The 22,522-nt window shown below is 44.8% G+C and overlaps 1 protein-coding gene across 1 annotated transcript in view; it reads right to left on the bottom strand.

Annotated features, from left to right (window-relative positions):
• The window catches only part of pitrm1 (pitrilysin metallopeptidase 1), an 8,962-nt gene extending 7,434 nt beyond the window's left edge, over positions 1–1,528 (bottom strand). Inside the window, 5 exon segments of the mRNA XM_068726235.1 lie at positions 12–126; positions 308–459; positions 567–673; positions 816–921; positions 1,353–1,528. Coding sequence (XP_068582336.1) covers positions 12–126; positions 308–459; positions 567–673; positions 816–921; positions 1,353–1,399 — 527 coding nt within the window. The 5' untranslated portion in view covers positions 1,400–1,528.
• Positions 1,529–22,522: the final 20,994 nt, after the last annotated feature.

The following is a 22,522-nucleotide window of genomic DNA, read 5'->3' as shown; positions in this document are numbered from 1 at the left end:
TGTAACTTCACCAGAAATCCTGCTCTCGTAAACAAGGGAAGAAGACGGCGTCCAGATAGACCGACAGAAGATTCTGGAAGTCCTTCTTGTTTTGGGTTGAGAACGGATACATGGTGTAGTCACTGGCTGTTAATGAGGAAGCAAAGGAACAGACAGCCCGTCCCACAAATGTTACCAGCCACTAAAGAAACAACCAAAAGTGATGCGGAAGTATTTAAGCATATAAAACACACATTTTCAATACTTCTATATCGTACATTTATCATAGGTCCCTCGGTGCAGCTAGGGTGAAGTTAATGTTCAGTACCTGTGAACGCGTTCATGAAGGTGGACAGAGACCTGTTGAGCATCTTGAAGAAAGGGTCTCTGCAGGGATACTTCTCAGAGCCACAAAGCACCGTGTGCTCCAGGATGTGCGGGACCCCCGTGCTGTCCATGGGGGTCGTCCTGAACTGGACACTGAAACGAGGACAAGAGGCATCCGATCTATTGTTTGTACCAACGAATGTCCCGATACTAAGCTGGAGAAGAGAAATAAAGAGCCGGGACACTATTTCAAAACCAACCTGAAGAGGTTATTGGAGTCATCTCTGGCCGCATGGAGGTGCTGAGCTCCAGTTTTATCGTGGGTCAACTTCACTGCTGTGAGAAACAAGTCGGGGACCACTACCACCTGTGGGAAAGAGCAGCTAAAGTTACCTTCTGTTTGAACAGCAGTAGACACTTGATCCTAATTCAGAACACGTCCTTTTACGAGGATACATTTGCTCCATGAGGCCCTTAAACGATGCTCCTTTGAGTCGGGTTAAGTTCACCTCTCGGACTGTGAAGCCGTGGATTTTCTGTCCCGGTTGGTACCGACACGCTCTCTCTTTAGCCGAAGAGCTCTGCAGCCTCCACGCCTGCTGCCGTCCATTGAAACTAGAAGAAGAGAAGGAGTTGAGAGCGCAGAAGGAATGATGAGCAAAACAAATGCAGATTCTCAAGACCTAATGCGGCCACGCAGCTTCCGCGTGGACCTGAGATTTTAAAGATTACACACAACATGCAAACACCATTACAGGTTAACGACTGGACATTTCTTACAGGTCATGGACTGATAGGTTAACATAATATGGTGTTACACCAATGTGGGCTCGTGTGGAAACTGCCGCCGAACTACCTGTCCGTACCTCGCTTTAAAATACCCAAACCATAAAAACCGTTACTGACCACTGATGACTGAACATGCTATCCTATTAAAACACAATATAAAAAGACACAAACAGTAACGTTAGCTACCGTTAGATGACGCTAGCAGGTACGTTCACCCTAACTTGCTGAAACACAACCGTTAAGCTAACTAAATTTACCTCAGATGTCGAAGTTTCTGGAGCGTCGCCTTCGTGTGTCGAAACATGGCGTCGCTGCAAATGTTTCAGTGTGTAGTGCTGACAGTCCGCTAATTTAATCAAATGTTGTTAATAACGCCACATTACTCAGGCTGTGCATCCCGAGTCCTCTCTCTCGTGTCCTCTCTCTCGTGCCATGTGTGGTACATTTAACACATTTGATTGGATCAGTTGCGCACGTTGCCAAAAAAAAAATGGCCGCCGCATCTGCGCAGATCTGACAGCTATTTCTCCCTCCGGTTTAACCCATCCCGCCGCATTGAAACTCTACTAAATACTCGCTGAGCAACTTTCGACACCCGTAAGCAGACCTTCCGCCTACAAACATGCTTGATTTTGATTGGTCGAGCTGCAATGACGAGCAGATGTGATTGGCTGTACGCAAACATCAGCGATATTACCAAACCATGACTGGTGTGGGGAGTTTTTGAAGGGCAGCAATATTATAACCTGATTACAACACATATTTAACACCAGCTTATGCCACACTTTTTATTTTTTAATTTACAGTTTAATGTTTATTCATTTAAAACTATCTAAAGATTTTATCCTCCACTATTTCCATTGAGTTGTACTTCAGTCTCTCTTCCAGCAGGTGTCGCTGTAAGATCATATTTAAGCAAAGTAAGTCACAAACGCAGTAACTTTTTTTTAATCAGGTGACACTTTTTTTCTCCTCAAAATGTTCCACTCTGGGCTCCCAAAGTAGAAAAAAAAGTGGCAAACATATTATGAAAGTGTAACTGAACAACCTTTATTGTGAAAAACACTCCGTCATATTTATTTCAGTTTGCATCCAATCACATTTACATACATTAATACTGCCGACTTCAGTGTTGCTAAGCAACTTTTATAATTGCCGTGACATTGCAAATTGCATTTGCCGTGAGCTCGAGCTTTGAAACGGAATAAAAGTGACAACTGACAATTTCTCAAACCTTACGCGAGACGCATACATTCTGTATCCTCTCATTTAATACACACACTGCTTGGTCATATCTGGATTAATCTGTTAGGAGGGCCAAAAATAAACTGCTGAGCCGTCACTATCTCCTCCATTCCCGGTGATAGAGTATGCTGCCCCTGCTCCAGGTTTACTGTGCGGTAAAATGATTAAACCCAAACTGAGTAGAGTAAAGCCCGCTGAAATAATGTAGGTCTCACAACTAGAATCTTGGCACTGGGACGCTTTACAACATAGACTCTCAAGATCACACGATAAAGCAGGACCCACCTTTAGGCCTTTATCGCGTCATGCTTTCTCTGTTACAAGTAATCAAAGTCCCGTGAACCAATCGCTATGCAGTAAACGTATGTTTTTTTGGGGGGGGACTCATCCCTGTTAGTAGTTCAGCCTCATGCACGGTGTATTCAAACCCTAGACGCCGTTATTGTATGGCTGCACTGATAAATCAGACGGATCATGACAGATGTCTATTGCACGTTGTAGTTGTGGTTGTAAACTTTGGGGGTTTTCAAACAAGGATTTTAAATATATCATTCGCAATAAAGCGTGTTTGTACGGATGGTCGTGGGAACATCGTTACGGAATCATCAAAGCAATCACCTAAAATCAGGTGGTGCTTGTTTAGTTCATTTATGATGATTTGCGGGATGAATTTCAAGACCAGTTGCGTCGTAGGAGCTTGCAGCGTTCTTCAATTCAATATCCCAAAATCAGTCGCTGTGACTGAAGCAAGCAGCAGCTAGTGACTCCAGATGAAGCTAGAGGGGAATCCTCTGCAGAGGAGGAGACGCAACATCGGCCTTTCCACTCTTCCCCCCCACGCTGTTTAAGCAGCAAGCATGTGACGACAAAGATAAGATCACATGAAAGGGTTTTTAAAGTCACTACAATCCCACCATGGAGAGCTTAGTTGTCATCATGGACTCCTCGGCATTGTGTGGGACTTCCTTCTTCCCTCGCAAACATCACAGTAACAGTAACTGCCGTTTCTGTTTTTTTATTTTTTTATATCTTTTGAGAAAAACCCACGGTCATCCCTTGTGTTTCCACTGACAGCATGTGGGATATTTTCCAGCTGCGTGAATAGAAAGCCTTGGTGAGGAGGCATTGAGGTTTCTTTTTCTTTTTTTTTTTTGACAGAGCAGGAGCGTCCTCCAAACACGGTAGCCGGGCTCCAGTCTGCCACCGCGTTGTTCTTTATCAGGGGGGAGACCTTGATCGCACAAAGCGTGGGTGAAACAGACACGCTGCAACGACAACAAAAAAAAACCCCTGGTTGCATGAAAAGCGAAATGTGACATCATTTCAGTGGAATCTCACTTGTTTCAAGGACTTTCTTTAGTCAAATTGAAACAGTGGGCTTTTTTAGTGGTTTCATAACACCGGCGCTCGTAAATAGTCATTCCTTTTCTTTTATCTTTCGTAATTTCACCGCCACGATGTCTTCAATCTGCGGGAGGTGCAAAAAGCATTTTTTGGCGGCGTGCATCTTGCCTCGTTAATTTGATGTTTGCAGCAGGACGCAACGCGAGGCCGATCAATCAAAAAGTTTAACATGATGAGATTTCAAAAAGAAATAAAAGAGTTTCTTTTTATTTGCCTGGGAGTTTTATTTTCACACCTGCGGTTTTTTCCAGGAGGGAGAAAACCTTTTTTCGTGGATCTAAGAACTTAAACATATTGAGACTACAGAGTGTGCTGTTGTGCGAACAAATTAGCAAACAACTTTGAAAAAAGTTATTTTTCATTTCACGGCGACTTTAAGGTCAACTGAAGGATTACACACGCCTCTCTATGGTTAGACCCTTCCGCTGTTAAAGCCCTGATTTGAATAAAGTAATAAATACATGGCGGTCAAGCTACGAACAAGGCCGTGTAATGTACGTGATGTCCGATGCGAGCGGTCTCTACATGCTGTGTGTGTGTGTGTGTGTGTGTGTGTGTGTGGTGTTGTCAGGGCTGTGAGCGGCGGCGCGTTGGTGTTGATGTGCTCTTTCCTCCGAGTAATCCTCAGGATTTCATAAAAGGTCCGGACGGTCCAGATGCCGGTTCATCCGGGGCTTAAGCCATCCATCAGTGTCAGATGGAAAACAAAACCCCGTCTCCTCCTCACTTCTGTTCTTCTACTGCTCTGTTATCCGGCGACAGCTTGCTGAGTGTGGATGTTTCCTCCCTGAAGCAGCCACTTTCTGCTTGCTGTTGTACACACCGCACGGCCAAAAGCACCGAGACGGTCCTGTCCACTGTCCCCGCTTATCTGGGGCTGTTTTTCAAAGTAAAGCTAGGCCTCCAAGTTAACCAAATATTGTACTTAAAAAGGCCGGTTTGCAGGATTTAGGGGCATTTTATTGGCCAAACTGGAATACAATAGTCATCACTTTGTTGTCATTAATCACCTGAAACTCAGAATTGTGTTTTCGTTAGCTTAGGATGATTACTTCATGTCTACATAGGGACCGGGTCCTCTTCACAGAGTCCGCCATGTTGCACCATCGTGTTCCTACAGTGGCCCTGAAAGGACAAACCAAACGGCGACTCTAGAGAGCTCCTTCCGCCACAACAGTTCTCCCACACGCTTGCGATTGAACGGAGCGGTAAGGTTTGCCGTCTGTCCTCGGACTACGAAGCCTCCTTCTTGTATCCCGTATGTTTCGAATGTGTTCGTTCCGCACCGAAAGCTTGGAAAAAAAAAAGTATCTTCTTCCACAAAAAAAGCCACGTACCGTTTTATTGCATAACATCAGCGTTCTGAGTGAAATTACTCAAAAACGACAACGTGAAGAAAAAGGGCCTCGTGTGTCAAGGCCTTCAGATTAAGAGTCTGCAGCCACAGCAGCAGCTCACACTGCCAACATGCTGATGTTAAGCAGGTATAATGTGCACCACGTCTAAGTAGCACTTAACAAAGTGCAGCTGAGGCTGTCGTTCGTTTTTCCAGATATTTGGTCATAAACAAAAGTATTGGACGAATACGACCAACCAATAAACGCACAGCGCCTTTAAAACGCGCCGTAAACACGGCCTCCAAAAAAACGTGGAAGTACCAATAACAGCTTGTCCGATATAAATCTCAGCGCTCTATTATTGAAATAATTCAACAGTCACTCCTATCTTTGTTTGACATCACGAGTTCTGCAGTAAACACATTGGCTGCACACGATGCAAACCCGCAGCGGCACACGCGGTGGCATTTTGGCTCGCACCGGTCAGCGATATCAGCGCCGAGGTTTATCACACGACGCCCTCTCCCCGCCTTTATCGCTCCCTTTCGCAAAGGGCAAATAAAGGTTGGGTATTTGATAAAATAAATCATCACGGGCTGTTTACTTTAAGCACGGTCCATCCCGGGGGAGGCAGAGCCATGCATTCTCCCTCAATTCAGCCATATAACGCCGAGCCTTCTGTTTCTGCGGCGGCTAATAATAAAGGTGAGCTGGCTGGGGATGTTTGTATATGCAATCTTGTATTTCAGCAGGATGAAATTTGCTGTACTTTGGCGATATATTGAACAACACACGTAGCTGCAATATTGCCTCCCTGAAATGGGATTGATTTGGGGAAATGTGTTTTTGGAATGAACATCTTTTAAAAGTATGAAGCCATTTGATAACAGCGATTAGTGCCGTTGCTACAAAAAAAAACAAACAACATTAAAAAAACCATTAAACAGCAACAAGGAGATGTTCAGCCTGGTGGCTCTCGCGATGTCTCCTCATCACATGTGGTTTTGCTCAGACAGGATGAAACATTCTGCGTGTGCAAAAGAGGTCAGATTCTGTGTCCGGACATATTTTGTGACAAATGGTGTGAAGGTCTGTTATGCATATGAGTCTAATTAATGCGATGTGAAATATTGAGTTGCTCTCAGAGCGTCCCACGGGGCTCTTTGCTCGGCCACTAGCCGCTCTGACACGTCCTCGCTCTTTTTGCACCGAAATGTCAATTTCTCCCCAGACCCGTTTTATTAGCGCACATTTTTAGATGGATAGCTTGGCCCTGGGTCTCCACACCCCTTCGCCCCCCCCCCCCCATTCCCATCCACTCACCTCTGGGGCCAATTAGGGTGCCGGAGCCGAAAATGAATGAAACGCGGTGGCAAAACAGCGTTTACTTCAAAACCTCGCACTTAATTTGAAGATCTCTCTCTGATCTGAAGTGGAATTAGCGGGCTGATATTCTCTTTGATCTCGCAGGTTTTTTTTTGCATTTGTTGCCAACTTATTGAGTGGAGACTCCAGAGGAACAGTCGGTGCCGAACGTGTTGATGCGCGAGGCGTGAGCGCACCGATGAAGTGCGTGACATGCAGGCTTCTCCGCATCCCTTTACTTCAAGAGACAAAAGACAAAAAACATACAGGATGTGCCCAAAAAGACAACGCACCGTGTCCTAAAAAAAGTGAATAATAAGAGACACAGTCCAGGAGCCTCAACAGCACCAAGACAGATTCACCCTTCAAAGAACTACTCAACCAGAAATCTCCTTTGAGGAGCTTTTATTCACACTTCCTGCAGACTTTAAATGTTGTGAAAAGTTTGTATTGCGGCAGGTCCTCGATGGAGGACGGCGCCTAATCGTCTACTGCAATTCAGAAGTTACAATGAATTCCAATGTAGAAAGAGAAACGTGTCAAAACTTTTCTGAAGCAAAAACCCAGTTTTTCGGACAATTATCAATTTTCTCCGTATGTTCCACACACTGACTGTATAGTTCTACTGTGTTAGTTTTAGGAATTGACGGTTGATTGGGTTAAAATAACCAGGGAGGGGCTGTTACTGTTATGTGACACACACACACACACACACACACACACACACACACACACACACACACACACACACATCAACATTGACCTCTCGTTGGTCTCCTGGCTGAGAGATTGGTGTTAGTTGGAACCATCGACCTCCACTCCAGCCTGCCTGCTGTGAGATTTAGTGGACTTTATACGTCCTCGTTCATGATTACGTTGATAACACACACACACACACACACACACACACAAAAATGTGTGCGATATCTACGAAAATGCTGGATGAGACCAGCCTGAGCTATTGAATAATTAAGTAAAATAAAAATGACCCAAAAAAGTAAATTTTTTTGTATTTTTATATTAAAATCCAATCATTTCTTCCTGTAAAACGCGTGCTTACTTAAGCTAGTACTAACCGATTTCAACCAATAATGTTAAGACATCCACCCGTCAATCAATCTGCAACTTTTAGCCACAAGGCAGGTGTGTGTGGAGCTTCTGTAGCTCTAAGCCCACCCACTTTTAGTGGTCCAATCAAATGCGAAGGATTCCGCTCAATCGGCAGAAACTTAAGACGCTCTCGCTTCTGTTTCATAACCATGGATCTCAACTCAAGGTCCTCTTGCCGGCTTTATTCTAAGCTTTCAACAGCATCTCACCGTCTTCCTCAGTTGATGAAGTTTTGCTCCGTTGTTACTGTTACTGTAAGGATAATGCTGTCATTTATTTTTTGTTGGAGTAATCATCTTACCTAAATCTAAATCCAACCCTAAAGCCTCAAACCGTCAAAGTGAAAGTGGCCATCATTTCCAAAAACGTCCTCAGTCTCAAGGTTTAAAACTCAGATCTGTCCTTTGCAGGAAAGTAAAAGAGCACGGACACACTGCAGTAGAAGTTTACGAGTTCACTCCCTAGACAGACACAACTCCCCACACGGCAGTCACCCGGGTCTGATCCGGGAGCGGCGATCCGGCGGTTGACACTAATCTGGACGGATCGTCTGGACGGACGTTGGCCCTCGTACCTCAGACTCAGACGGCTCTCCTGACACACAGCCTCGGGCTCTGCTGTTTTTTGGACTGTGGTGAAATGAAAAAAAAAAAAGTCCACACTTTACACAACGTAGCCACCTGAGCACCGGTTGAACCACACGTTGCATCTACATGGAAGGGAGGGGGGGGGGGGGGATCGATGAGACGTGAGGCCACTGGGTTCAGAGCGTTATTGGCTGTGAATTCTCTCGTTCAGGTGTTGTGGGTTCAGTATTGAGCTGCTTGCCGGCTCTTAATAGCCCCTCAGTGGGCGGGTACGAGGCCGGTCGTGAACGGGATTGATTCCCATTCTCACGCCAGAATATCTACAACAGAAAGTTAAAGTAATGTTAAATGTTTTTATGATTACCTCTAACACCCCTTTGGAGGTCTACACTCTGTGTGCAATGTACTTACCAAAGACCATACTGCAGTTCTATCCAATCTCCCAGAAGCCACACACACTGTTGCCGTTTTAAATAATACAATGAATAATTCAATAAAACAGCTCAGACTTCTGACTCAGTCAAAGTAATACATTTTATTGAAGAGTTTATACAGTATATACATGTCATATTACTGCGTACTGTTAGTGCAGAGTGGAATGATTTTTTTTTGTGAGTGCGATTGCAGCGAGAAAATGTACACAACACCATCTATGGAATTATGCATTGTTTGCATGCAGGGTGTCAAAGCTGTGATTGTTAAACATATCCTATTAAAGCCACAAAGTATTTTAAATTCCGTGCTTTAGCCCCCTCTGGTGGTCATGTCAGAAACGGCACAGAGGCAGATAATGAGCTAAAATGCCGTGGTTAAGAATAATTAGTAACAGTTCAGAAGTAACCACCGTTGCATTTCCCCTGATTACGCCGTATACGTCTCTGGTAGAAGCAGAGACCTGTCAATCAGCGTGTAGCCCCGCCCCTAAATCATCCCCTGCTTTATGGTCTGTTTGACTCTAAATGGAGCATAATGTACTAAATGAACATCATGCTGTATTGAAGAAGACTGTAAACTAGAGATTGAGACCATAAACTCATGTTTACAATGTTTACTGAGGGAATAAATCAAGAGAGAAGTAGAGTCATTTTAGACTAGACTTCTATACAACCAGAGGAGTCGCCCCCTGGTGGACACTAGAGAGAATGCAGCTTTAAAACACTTCCACACTTCACTCTTCAGAACCGGAGGTTTCCACCTGGACGTGACAAACTAGAAAACAAACAGAAAGGCTTACCCGTCTACCAACAACGGGAAAGGAGTCTGTTTTCTATTATTTAGCTGGTTTTTCCCGTGTCTAAAAAACCTGCTTAAAGCACACAAATTTTGGAAAAGGGTATAAAGGACATTTTCTCTGAAGTCTGGGGAATAAGTGAAGGCTCATATCGTGCTCTGCGAGTTCAATATGTGGGAGTTTTTTTTTCTCCCCTGTTTGAGAAGCCTTCCCAGCAGCCTCGGCTGTGACCTCTAGAGAGGATGGATAATAACTTCACTGCAATGAACGTTCAAAGTTAAGTTTGCCCTCCACCCACAGCTATATCTCCAATTTCTGCATTTGCTTTCAAGCTTGCACTCTCCCGGCTCCTCAGACTCTCTCCGTGCACACACACACACACACACACATATATACGCAGTCGATCTCTACATCTTTGAGCGTGCACATGCAGTCCGTCTCATTCCCCATATCTGTGCGTATGAGATTCAGTCTGTTCCTACACAAGGAGTTTGTATATCTTCCCCATCTGCTCTCAGAGCAAGGAAAAGTCTGGAGAGTCATTTATCTGATGCAGTTCACCTTTATTTTATCTCGCTAGTTCAACTAAATGTTCACTGAAGTTACTATTTCAAACAAATGTCCTTTAAAAGATCCACTGATGAATGAATTAAATAGTGTGTAACGTGAAATAAGTTGCTTACGGTGCAAAAAATCATGAAGAATGAACACCCGATTATGCAGCTCTGAATGTTTTTAGCCTCTTTTGTTTTGATTTTTAAGCACATTTTTATTGAACTAATCTCGAAAGTCACCAAATGTTCAATCACAACTTCATCCGTTTACTTTCCCCCCCGCTCCTTGCAACAAGAAGCACGATTAACTTTCATTTTCATATTAAACCAAAACCACCGTTTCTTAGTAAAAGTGTTTTTGTTGCCTAAACCTTGTTGCCACAGGACTCTAATCCTCGCGTCGGGATTCTCACTCCCGACTCGTCAAATACCGCCGCTTGGTCGGCGCTGCAGTAGAAGCTTTGCTAGCGTTAGCGGTCAACGTGCCGAGACGGCGTGTCAATAAACGCTCGATGCGTGCGTAGTTCCTTTCAAAATAAAACATCCGTCTTCACAGGAAGTTAGGTCGAGGCAACAAAACCACTTAGTCAGGTCTAGGAAAAACAGTGTGGTGGACTTTAACTTGGCTGACTAGCGACTCACGCCGCTATTAACAACAGACTAACAACAAACATGTACTTTTAGTTCCCCACGGGACAAGAACAGTGGTCTCCTGGATGAAAGTCTCGTGTTTGTTTGTTCACGTCTCAAGCTTTCACGAGACTCGTAAAGATACGCGACACGGTCTGTTGATTATTTTAGAGTAACCGGGTCGTGATTTCTGAAAAGAGACTGTTGAGTTTTGTATGTTTTGTCGCTTTAAACAGAGGAAGCATTAGATGGAAGCATGTGTATATCTTGATTTTTGGGGTGAACTGTCCCTTTAAAGTCGCTAATCCACCTCAACCACCTCCCTGACTTGTAGTGTGCCTGTAATGTGTGGTCCAACAACATGGCACTTTGTGGACTGGAATTAGGCTTCCTCCAAAATGTACAAGACAACACCATTTGTCATTTTTTGAAAAGAAGCCATACATGTATTAAACTCAGCCAAATGAAAAGCCAGCTCTCGAAACAAACCTATTATAATTTGACACATTTTCAGGGTTTCCGTTTTTCCTTTACAATCCATCTCAACATGTATGTGTGACGTTCTTTACATTCTTTTTGATCTTTTGGTTCTGGTGAAGTTGTTCTTCCCCGACAGGACAAACACCGAGGACGCTTTTCAATTTCTCGTGTGATGGAAGAGCGACGCGGTTTCCTCCTCCGTCGCCGTCAAAACTCCACGTGTGCCCACGCCCCCGCGAGCGCTTTTTGGGTTTTTTTGAACCTGAGAATTGTTTTTTCTTGTTTGTTAACACGGCGACGACGGCGTGCACTTCCGAGCGCGAGAGTCGCTTCTGAACAACCGTGGCGCCGATAAAGTCATTGACTCGAATTAAACCGTACGAAAACGACCGCAGATTGACAGGTGTTTGCCGACGCAACGGCGCGCTTCCGCCTGCCGCAGCCTTGCCGTAACCTCTTTGAATATTTAATATCTGCCAATATGTTTCCGTGTCACACTTTTGAAGTCCGTGGCGTCAAATTTCACAGGGGTGAAATTTTCGACGGATTGTTTTCTCTTTTATTGTTTTGCTTCGTCTTTCTCTCTCTCTACCACAACAATGTCAATTTAGCATGCATCGCTCATCAAAAGCAACCTTGTCTGCCAGCTGCTGAACAGAAACCTTCTCTTTCAGAGCACTGGCTTGCTGTCATACATTTAAATTATTCATCCGAATTTTAATAGACAGGAATATGATTATATAGTTTGACAATGAAGAGGGGGGGGGGGGGGGAAATCCTCCAAAATTCATTTCAAACATTCATGCATATTTAATAGGCTGTGTGCCAAGACTTCACACGGCAGTATAATCCCAATATGCGGCGCGTCGTTATCACTGTCATAGGCAATATGCAATAATTCTGCCACTGTGCACCTCTTTGGAAGACCAAACAGTCTGGTGCTGGTGTTCAACAACCAAAAAAAAAAAAAAAAGGCTTCCAAAGTCAAAACCAACAGTTTCCCTCAACCACAAACACACACACACACACACACACACACACACACACACACACACACACACACACACACACACACACACACACACACACTCCTCCCAGATTCCCTCACTGGTTCGCTTTGTACTCCAGTCCTCCCTGTTGCCATCTCTGCTTTCTGATGGGTGCAAGTGGGCGACGCGTCCCTGCTGGTAGCATCTCTAAATACGCCTTAGAGTGCCTTTCTGCCCCTCCCACCAACCTCCCGACAACCCCGGGCACTTCGGAAGGGAGGTGACGAACTACAAATGAAGTTATATTCGCTAACTTTTGAAAGAAATGATTATGAAGTAGCACAACGGTAAACGCAGAAAGACTTCCTCTATCTCTCTCCTCCCCCCCCCCCCCCCCCTGTGGGAATCCTTTTAATTGCCGGCCTCCTCAGATTGTAGAAGAAGTGATCAGAAAATATGTCAGAGACAGCATTGAATAATGAAGCAGCGCCGGGAGAGCTGTTAAGATACAAACACATGAAGATAGAGTGGGAGTGGAGGTGCTGAGGAGGGGGCCGGGTGGTACAGGATGATGTAAACCCTCATGAGTTTTCCCCCAACGGGGCCATGAAAAAGGAGCGGTGAGAGGTTGAAGAGCCAAAACACACAGCGGCTTCATTTGCACCTTAAAAAGGAGCATCCCTTCTATAGAGTGTGTGTGTGTGTGTGTGTGTGTGTGTGTGTGTGTGTGTGTTGAGATGTATCCTCATTGTGCTGTTGGTCTCATTGCCGCTCAGCTCATAGATCATTCATTAGCCTGGTTCAGTCAACAGGTAACACACCGGTTACTGGGTGTACAGAGATTTATGGCTCGCACTACGTCACATCTGCATTAATCATCTTACTGTAAAGGAAAGTCTGTGTGTGTGTGTGTGTGTGTGTGTGTGTGTGTGTGTGTGTGTGTGTGTGTGTGTGTGTGTGTGTCCTTTACATGTCTTAAGAACCGTCCACTCGTTCTACTTCACACTCGGTGGGTGTACTGCAAGGGACCATATGACGTGCAGTGTCAAACTGTGTGCGATTTGGACACGCGGGACGTTCAATATTAATAAACTTTGAATAAACAAGCCACAGCGCTCAGCAAGGGGTCGAGCTTCAGAGCTCTTCATCTCCAGCGTGTCATCTGTAGCGGCGGTTCCCCTTTTGCTGCTGGATCCTGAATACTAAAGTAACAACCAAACTCTTCTTCAGTCCCCTCGGCTTAAACGTAGAGGAGCGACGAGCCACATTAGCCTTCCTTCCACTAGCCTGCCTTCCTTCTTTTGTATATTTCTCTGGGCCGAGCACTCGACCCATCCCAAACGCCCACGAACTCCAAACGGGAACGCCCCTCGAAGAGCGATGCAAGCAATCGGCCCAAACGCTCATGCACAGGTACACTAGTAATAGTAAACAGCACAGCTAACAATAGGTCTTTCTACTCTCTATCTTTGTCTCTTTGATTGGTTGATTTAATCCCATTTATTACAAGGAAAGAGCCTCCGATATGGATCGCATCCCATGTTCACGCACACGTTTCCATTAAAAGCTGGGGTTAAAAACGCTAACGAGTCTTTGTTTTTGGACACTTAAGAGTCAGCGGAATGAGCTGTAAAATAAAAATACATTGACATACTATCCCCTTATTGCTGCAGCTAATGTGTCTGCAAACAGTTTCACAAATTCAGCAGACAGAACAAACATTAGGATTTACTGGTCTCTGGCCAACAGGCGAATTTAAAACCGAAACTCATTCTCCTTTTTGCTCAGGTTTGGGTCTCCACCACCTACTGAGGTCTCTTCAGCTGCTGCTGGGTCTATCAGAGCTAATGTTGCCTGTTGCTGACAGAATAAAGGTTGATGAGACTGAGACTTTGGTCTGCGTGTATAGCTCCAGATTGATTCTTAAAACACACAGTGACACGTATACAAGACAAGACTTCCCCGTCTGCCAAAATATAAATTGCGCCGAAAGGACTCCAATTAACGTTCACATTTACAGCTTTTACATATCTGACTTTTCCTCCATTTATAGATTCTGTGGGTCGCAGTAAGCTACGAGCAGATTACACACACCACTTTTTAAATAACAAGGCAGAAAATTACCCTTTTCATACTCTACTGAACAAGGTAATGGTGAAATGACAAGTGGTTCCCGGCCAAAGTGGTTCACTCGAGGAAAATACTGTACCAGCTGTGGTTGTAATATGAGAAAACTGCAAATTCCTCCCGTACAAAGTCAGGAAAAAACCCCAGATGGTTTAAAGCTTTGAAACACTTCAGCATTGACTTTTCTTTTAAGTCTCATTTGTGGACGTTCCCGTCTCTTTCAGAGTTCAGGTGTGTCATTTCGGAGATCTCGGTCGTAGTATGTGACCGTTTAAAAAAAAACCCTGCCGAGTCTGAACAAGCCCCCGGTTGCCTGTTGGGAGAGCCGGCGTCCAGCAGCCACCTGCTTCCCATGAGCCTCCGGTGGGCTGTTGGCCTCCATTCATAAACGTCGGGGAAATTACACATGTCGGCTCTGACCTGGACGGCCATCTAATGGGCGGCACGCATAATTAACCCGGAGAACATTTATTAGCCCCGACGGCGCTGTGAGCACGGTGTGGAGGGAATTGTGTGTGTGTGTGTGTGTGTGTGTGTGTGTGTGTGGGAAGGGGAGACATTTGAAGTGTGAACGTGTGCTTGAGAGTACAGTGAAAGCGGGGGGGGGGGGGGGGGGGGCATGTGTAGTGCCTTTTTTTAGTGTGGAGCTAGAAAGTGAAGACATATTTGTGAGTGAGGACATTTCTGTAAAGTAATAACAAATTGGGGACACTTTTAGGAAAATAAGGACAATTTTGGAAAGTAAGGGTGTTTATGAAAAGTGAGGACATTTCCGACGGACCGTCGACATTCTCGAGGGAGCGAGGACATTTTGGTGAGAGTGAGAACATATTGGAAACGTGAGGACATTTTTCTTTCATCCACAAAGTCTCTGCATGCCGATCAAAGCCACCAGTGACCGGTGTGAAACCGTAGCTCCCAACACGCACGAGAAAATATCCATAATTCAAATTTAAACTCATTAATGAGCATCTCTCTAGAAACTACACTAAACTAAAACATGTCTGCCAGTACAATAAGGAACCAAAATATCGTGGGATAAAGTGTGAGAACCGTATCATTTTTACGTCGTGTGTGTGTGTCATAGCATGGAGCCGGCGGTGAGGTGATAACAGGACGTTGAACGGCGTGTGTGACAAGCGAGTACAAATGGCTGTTAATATTGAAATATTCAGCCTCCGTTCTGCGGTGGAACCTCTCATTCAAATTCACCATCACTCACCGCTCGGTTCCATCAATCATCTGTTTTTCTTTCTCTCTCTGCGCCGACGACAAAGTGAATCTCGTTTTGGAGGCGAAACAATTACCCGGTCTCTGACACAGATAGGTCTGCAGAGTGCCTCAGTTCCTGTGAACGTATGCCAGGTTTTTTGATGCGTCTCTCCCCCCCCCCCCGTCTCACCCGTCTCCTGGAGATGTTGGCCTGGCTATCGCTGCCGGCCAGTCGTCCTGCTGTTTGAGATGTGCTCCCTGTGCTTCAGTCTGGAGGGGAACGGTGACAGGCTTATCTCCCCCCCCCCCCCCCAATGCTCACTCACCTGGAAAAAAAGGATGTGGAGGCTGAAGGGGGTTCACAGCTTCACTGAGCACCGTCCTCAGAGTCCACAGAGCTGAAACCCACACCGGGAAAAAGTCCATTTCAAGAATTTATTTCATCTGGAGTTAAGTCTGTACACGAGGTGTTAGGAGAGAGGGAAAGCAGACGTGAGATATATCGGTGAAAAAAAAAAAAAAAAGGATAAATATTACAAATTACATTGGTTTTGAAAATCCAGCAGCCCTCGCTGGATGAAGAAAGTGCTTCAAGGAGGACATTTTGCCAGCTGAGACGTAACATTTGAGTTCTTCTTTTCAAAAAAACACATCAGTGGACTTTCTTATCTAGTGACACTGCTCCAGCAGAGACGAACCAGGCAGGACCACAGCCTTTGCTGTGTGTGTGTGTGTGTGTGTGTGTGTGGGGGGGGATCATTGACCACACGAGGACACAATTTTATACAAATGACACATTCAAATAATACACTAAATCAACCAACATGATGTTCAATTTTTGTCTTTTTAAGTTTGCAAACGAGTCGTGTCCGCACTGTATGGCTTTGAGAGATTCTGCAAAATGTATTTAAAAAGGTAACTTTGGTATTTTTCCAACCTATTTCTCCATGATTTTGCGTCTTAGGGGACAATAATTTGGTCCAGTTGCTAAACAAGCTGAAGGCAACACAAGGTCCACTAAAAGTGCTTGTTTTTGCCACTGACAGACATTATGGAAAGAACCCCACAGAGACATACTTTTTTTCTTTACCTTTTGCTTTCTGTTTGTTATTGTGTCGCGTGACTTGAACTGTGGAAAACATAAGAGTAATTGTTCCTGTCAGTCTCCGCCCAACACATGAGTAAAACTGGCCTGTTTGCTATGTCTGTAGATTCGTCCATTTGTTATGCAAAATGACCGCAAAAGTCCTGGTTCTCTCTGAGAGAAGCCTTGAGGTGGTCTGCTATTAACCTGAGGTGAAATGATTTTATATCTATGCACCATTTCCTCTAAAATCAAATCTGAAATTAGACAAATTGTCTCATGAATGTGATTTGAAGTTGGCTCGTGAATGAGATTTTAAAGGGCTTTTATTTTGAAATGCTACATTAGAATATCCTGGTTCTCTCTGAGTGACACCTGGAGGTGGTCTGCTATTAACCTGAAGTAAAATGATTTTATAACTATGCACCAATTCCCCTAAAATCAAATCTGAAATTAGACAAATTGTCTCATGAATGTGATTTGAAGGACTTTAATTTTGAAATGCTACATCAGAATGTCGGTGTCTATTAGCATTACGACGCATTAACGCCAAATACTGTTAAGGAGTGTGAATAAGTCCGCTGCATAAAATATCCCCTTCAAAATAAAAGCACATGATTTTTTTTTTTTTTTTTCAGTCAAAGGTCCGCGACCCACCAGTTGAGAATCACTGATTTAGACAATGTGGATGCGCTGGAGACCTCAGAAGGAGTACGAACGAGACACACTTAAAGTTAAGTTAGTTCAACGTTTTACCTTAAATGTCCCAAACGAACTTTGTCAAACTAAATCAACTCGTGTCAAGAGACAGTTCTGCCTTGAGTGAAAGATAAACATCCGTCATGAATCAAGTTTCTTCAATTAATGAGACACTGCAGAAACCAATCACTTGTTGCCACAGCTGTTGAGCTGAAGCTAACACCGGTGCTTTAGATCAGCAGCTGGCCCACAGAGCGTAACCGCGTTCCGTTTCTCGTGACTTGATTTGCACAGATGTGGAAACATCTCACACCAAACTCATCCGCGTGGATTCAGCTGCAGTTTGTTATTGGCGCTCCGCCGCGCACACAGGTACAGGTGAACGCGTCGCGCCGCTTACGCGATCACAAAGTCTTTCATTGAAAACACCTTGCCCCTCAGGTTTCCATGGAAACAAGCTTGGCAACTTGCACACGTGTGAATGTGCCGGAGAGAGGAAGGTCTGTCTTCTCACTCAGAGAGAGAGAGAGAGGGAGAGAGAGAGCATATGGCAGCGTGTGCATGACTGCGTCACTGAGTCAACATGTCTGTGACTACATTTCTGTAGATGGCTGCGTTCATGCGTACGTTCTGCACATACGAGCGGCGCGCCGACGACCGCTCCATCGTTTGCACGCGTGCATGTATATGAAGTTCTGTTCATGCAAGTAAGCAAAAAGGTACTGTGGGAGTGTGTTTGTGTGTAACTCTGCCCCGTCCACAGTTTGTTTGCATAAGTACGCGTCCGCTGACAGCGTGTGTTTGCGTAAGAAAACAAACAAAAAGTGCAAATTGTGAGTTTTCATATTTTTTTTTTTGGAGTGTTTTGGTGCACGACAGAAGGCTCGGGAGTGTTCATGTACATATTTGTTTGTCACTGTGTGTGTGTGTGAATTGCATTGGTTAATGCAAAGTGTGAAGAAGTGTGTGTGTGTGTGTGTGTGTGTGTGTGTCGTGGCAGTGTTACGGGTAAACAAGCCAAGAGGACAAGCAAACAAGCAGTTTGAAGATGTCTACTTGTTCTTCTTTCTGAAAAGCCTCTGATCACATCTCTCTCAACACACACACGCACACGCGCACGCACACGCACGCACACGCACGCACCCTTTTCCGTGGCGTTGAGTCGTCACCAGTCACTATCTCACACGACAGGCTCAAACTACCCTCCTGTGACATTTCAGTGCTTGAAGAGAGAAATCTCATTTCAACAATTTGACTCTACCGGACGGCCGTCGACAGTCTGCCAACACGCGCACACACACACACACACACACACACACACACACACACACACACACACACACACACAGACACACACAGACACACACACGCTAATATTTCCAGTCGAGCGCTGCCTTGAGGGGAAGAGGAAAACAAAACAAACCCCAGAGGCTAATGGGAACCTGAGGCGAGTCGGAGGACTTTTTACATACATGTCCATTTGTGCTGGCTTTCATCTCGGTGTTATTATTTATTAAAGGCCACTCCACCTTCACGCATGCACACACACACACACACACACACACACACACACACACACACACACACACACACACACACACACACACACCCCGCTGTGTGTCTTTCTGTTCTTTCCTTCATTTAGGATTTCTCACTCTCATTGGAATTCTGTCCCTCTCTCTCTTTTTGACTCTCCTTCATTTTCACCTCGTCTCTCTCTCTCTCTCTCTCTCATCTTTCTCTCTCTCTCTCTCTGTCATTGTCTCCGTCTATAACCCTCTCACTTTTTGTCCCATGATATATTGTCTGTCTGTCTCTCTCTCAACAGAAAAAAGTTCAACAGAAAAATGGTTATTTTGCTGTATGTATATATATGTTATGTACCGTTTATACAGAGAAGCAAAGGTAACTTTAGACAAAAATGTACAGACTGCAGTTCAAAATATAAAAACTTTAAAATCAACATTAAAAAAAGAAATGCATTTAAAGGTGGGCTGTCTGTCCCTCCACAAGTCTCTCTCTTCGTCTTTCTTTCCGTCTCTCTCTCTCTCTGCCTTCTGATCGTCTTCCTTCTGTTGCTCTTTCTCCTCGTCTTCCTCTTCTAAACCATCGTTCCTTTTGTCCCGAGATGTCACTCAACCATTCTGTTGTTCACCTGCTTTCTCTGTCTCTCTCAGATCCCCCCCCCCCTCTTCCCCCCCTTTGTTTTAATGCTCTCACTATTTGTCCCGAGACACAGTCATTTCCATTCACTCACCCCCCCCCCTTCTCTCTCTGCTCTCACTTTCACTTTCTCTCCCTCACTATGATGGAGTCTCTCTTTTATTCTCCGTCTCTGTCCTCGTGTTGCTGTTTTTCTCTCTCTCTCCCACTTTCCCTCTGTTTGGCTCCTTCTCCATATGCCTCACTTTTTTCTTTATCTTTGTGACTCAGTCTTTCCCTCTGTCTCTCTTTCCACGTCTGACTCACTCCCTCTCTATTTTAATCTCTCCCTCTGTCTACTCTCCCACTTTCTTTTTCTGTCTGGTTTCATTTCTCCCGTTTTCTCTCCGTCCTCCAACTGTCTCTTTTTTTTTTTTTTTGTTGCTTTCCTTCCGCGTCTGTCTCTCGTCCTCCTGTGTCGTCTCACTCCCTGTCGTCTCTAAACATTCCCCCTCTTTCAATATCTGTCTCTCTTTGCTCAGTAGTCACGCCGAATATGGGCGCAAATCCTCTCCAGCCTTTTCTGTCCATCATCCTGCTCTCTCTGTGTACAGCCTGATTGACTTAGACCCCGCCCACACACACACACACACACACACACACACACACACACACACACACACACACACACACACACACACACACGCTTCTCCGAAAGCACTCACTCCACGCATATGTATCCGAATTACCCTGGCTTGCCCGCGGCGACTTCCATCTTAATAAGTACGTTGTTTATGGGCCTATAAGCAAAATGTTGCCTGCACAGCTCATTACTGCTGAGTGGGGAGGGAAACTCCCAGGAGGCAGCGTGCGCGCGCACACACTCACACTCACACACACACACACACACACACACACACACACACAAACACTCCTGTTCCCTTCATGTATTTCACCTGCATCCATCCCTTCTTGAACATTGAAAGAGAAAGGGGCCTTGATAGTTTGTATTTATAAGGCACCCTTCATATGTGCTTTATAGATGGTTACTAATGTTCTCATTAAAAGGTTATTAAATTAAATCATTTAACAGTGTTTCATACATACTTATGAGCAACTAATAAGGACAACTTTTGGGTTGCCAGGTTGCTCGTTGGAGGAAAACTCTTCCGACGCCAACGTTCACCAGCTGGAGGAGTGCTGCGGAAACATCTGGACGAAAATGCATCGCGCCACAGTTAATAAGTTAACATCTGTAGCTGCACTGTAACTTAATGGGTTGTTAGGAAGCATCCTATGAAAGGCTTATTTGATCTATTTGTATATAAGGTAGCCTGTAGTTGAACAAACGCCTCTCTGAAATATTGAAACGTTGTGATCTTCACCAAGTGTCGTCCTATTGTATCACACTGCATTAACTTTAAGTGGATTTACATGAGATGAGCTGCTAGCTGAGCGTACGGACGTCTTATCAAGAAGCGATAGCGTTTGAACGGGAAACTCTACCGTCAGCTCATCCTGTCGTTTAGTGCCCCCCCCCCCCTCACTCAATCCGGTCTTCTTGTGCAGTGCAGCGAAAGTGAAGCAGTCGGCAACGAATCACCGAGTCTGACTTCCAACAAAAGCAACAATTACACCGGTTAACTTGCAATTTTAATATCCGTGGAATAAAAGTAATTGAATCCATTAAAAAATATTATGCTCAATAAGTAAAAAGGGATGAAAAGCGCCGGGCGTATTTAATTTAACAGGATCGTTTAGTGTCGGACCAGCTTCAGACCGTTGGGGAACAGCTGGCCTTGCCGTGATTTTACTCAGGGGACCCCCTTCACATAGAACCACTAATGCATTATAAGGAAATACAGAACATATCCGCACAGGTCTTTTTGTTGAAATTACTTTTGTTTGTCATTTTAAATTCGTGGGACAAACAGCAAATTCTTCCTGGTGGTGCAACAACAACGCATGCAGTGCTGTTTAAAAGGTATGCTACACCTAACTTGCCATCGTTGGGTAAACAGGTTTGGAGACCAGTGAGTCGTCAGCAAAATGATTCACAGTAAAAATTCAAAAGGGGGCGTTTGTCTTTACACGGTCACCAGAATGCATCATTACAACAAATGATTGTGATATATTGCTTAAATTCTACAATTAGAGTATCTACTTTAAGAAAACAAATACCTAAACTTGTATTTTGTTTATACCACTAATCACTCGAACAGGTGTCACTTGTTCTTTTTTTTTTTTTTGACAGATATCTCAGAGCGACTCCATCCAATTATCGTCATACCTTCCACACCGCTTCCTCCACCGACCGGAGAGCTGGGAGACATTGTGACTGCGGGAGCGACAGTATGTGACACTTGAACACATGTCGACGCTGGGAGCGAGTTGGGAAACAGATGGCGGTGCGGTGCAGCAGGAAAGACTTAATGCCCCGAACTGTGTGTGACACGAAACTGGGTTTTTTTTTTTCTTCTCGCCGTCACCCGAGTGTGAGATCGGGCGTGCAGAGACAAACTCACAAATTAATATGTTGAGAAAGCACAAGCACACACACACACACACACACACACACACACACAGATACAGTGTGACATCTGCAACATCACACCGGTTATTACCGCATTTCAGTCCCTCTGGGGCGGCGCTGATGGAGCTGTGTTGTCGAGAGAGAGAGAGGCGGGTCAAATGAGTCAAGACACGAACAAAGAGATAATCGGGCTCCTTTCTGGTCTTCTTACATTTGTTATATTCAAGTTACAGGAAACCAGCCCGCTCCCCCCACCACCACCACCACGTTCCCCGCTGGGAGCCAACACCGTCACCACGCTACTATAGAGGCCCAGGCCGCATTATTGGACCTGCTGGCGAGAAGGGAGGCAGAGGAGAACCAGAACCAGGACTGCTCGGGGCAGACCGTCAGACCGTGCTGCAGTAAAATGAGAGGTTTTCTAAAAAGGGAGTCAGGTGCTTGGAAACACTACCGCTTTTGTCCACAGGGACCGCCAAAAACACAAAATGAAAGTTCCTTGTAGTAGCTTTAAGTTAGACATTTTAACAAAGACACTACCCGACTGCAGTAAAATTAGAGGTCTTTTATGTTTGAATAATTTGACAGATAACCTGTCTCTTTAGCGTCAAGATGCTAGCTAGCCTATGCTATCTGTGTCTGCTGTTTGGTGCTAAGCAAGTGGCATACGGTGGATTTATAAAGTTTCAATTAAAAAA

This window comes from Cebidichthys violaceus, unplaced genomic scaffold, assembly GCF_023349555.1.
Source record: "Cebidichthys violaceus isolate CVI_PGR_0920_01 unplaced genomic scaffold, fCebVio1.0.p SCAF_38, whole genome shotgun sequence".
Classification (NCBI taxonomy): domain Eukaryota; kingdom Metazoa; phylum Chordata; class Actinopteri; order Perciformes; family Stichaeidae; genus Cebidichthys; species Cebidichthys violaceus.
This window is presented reverse-complemented; position numbering and strand designations above follow the sequence as displayed.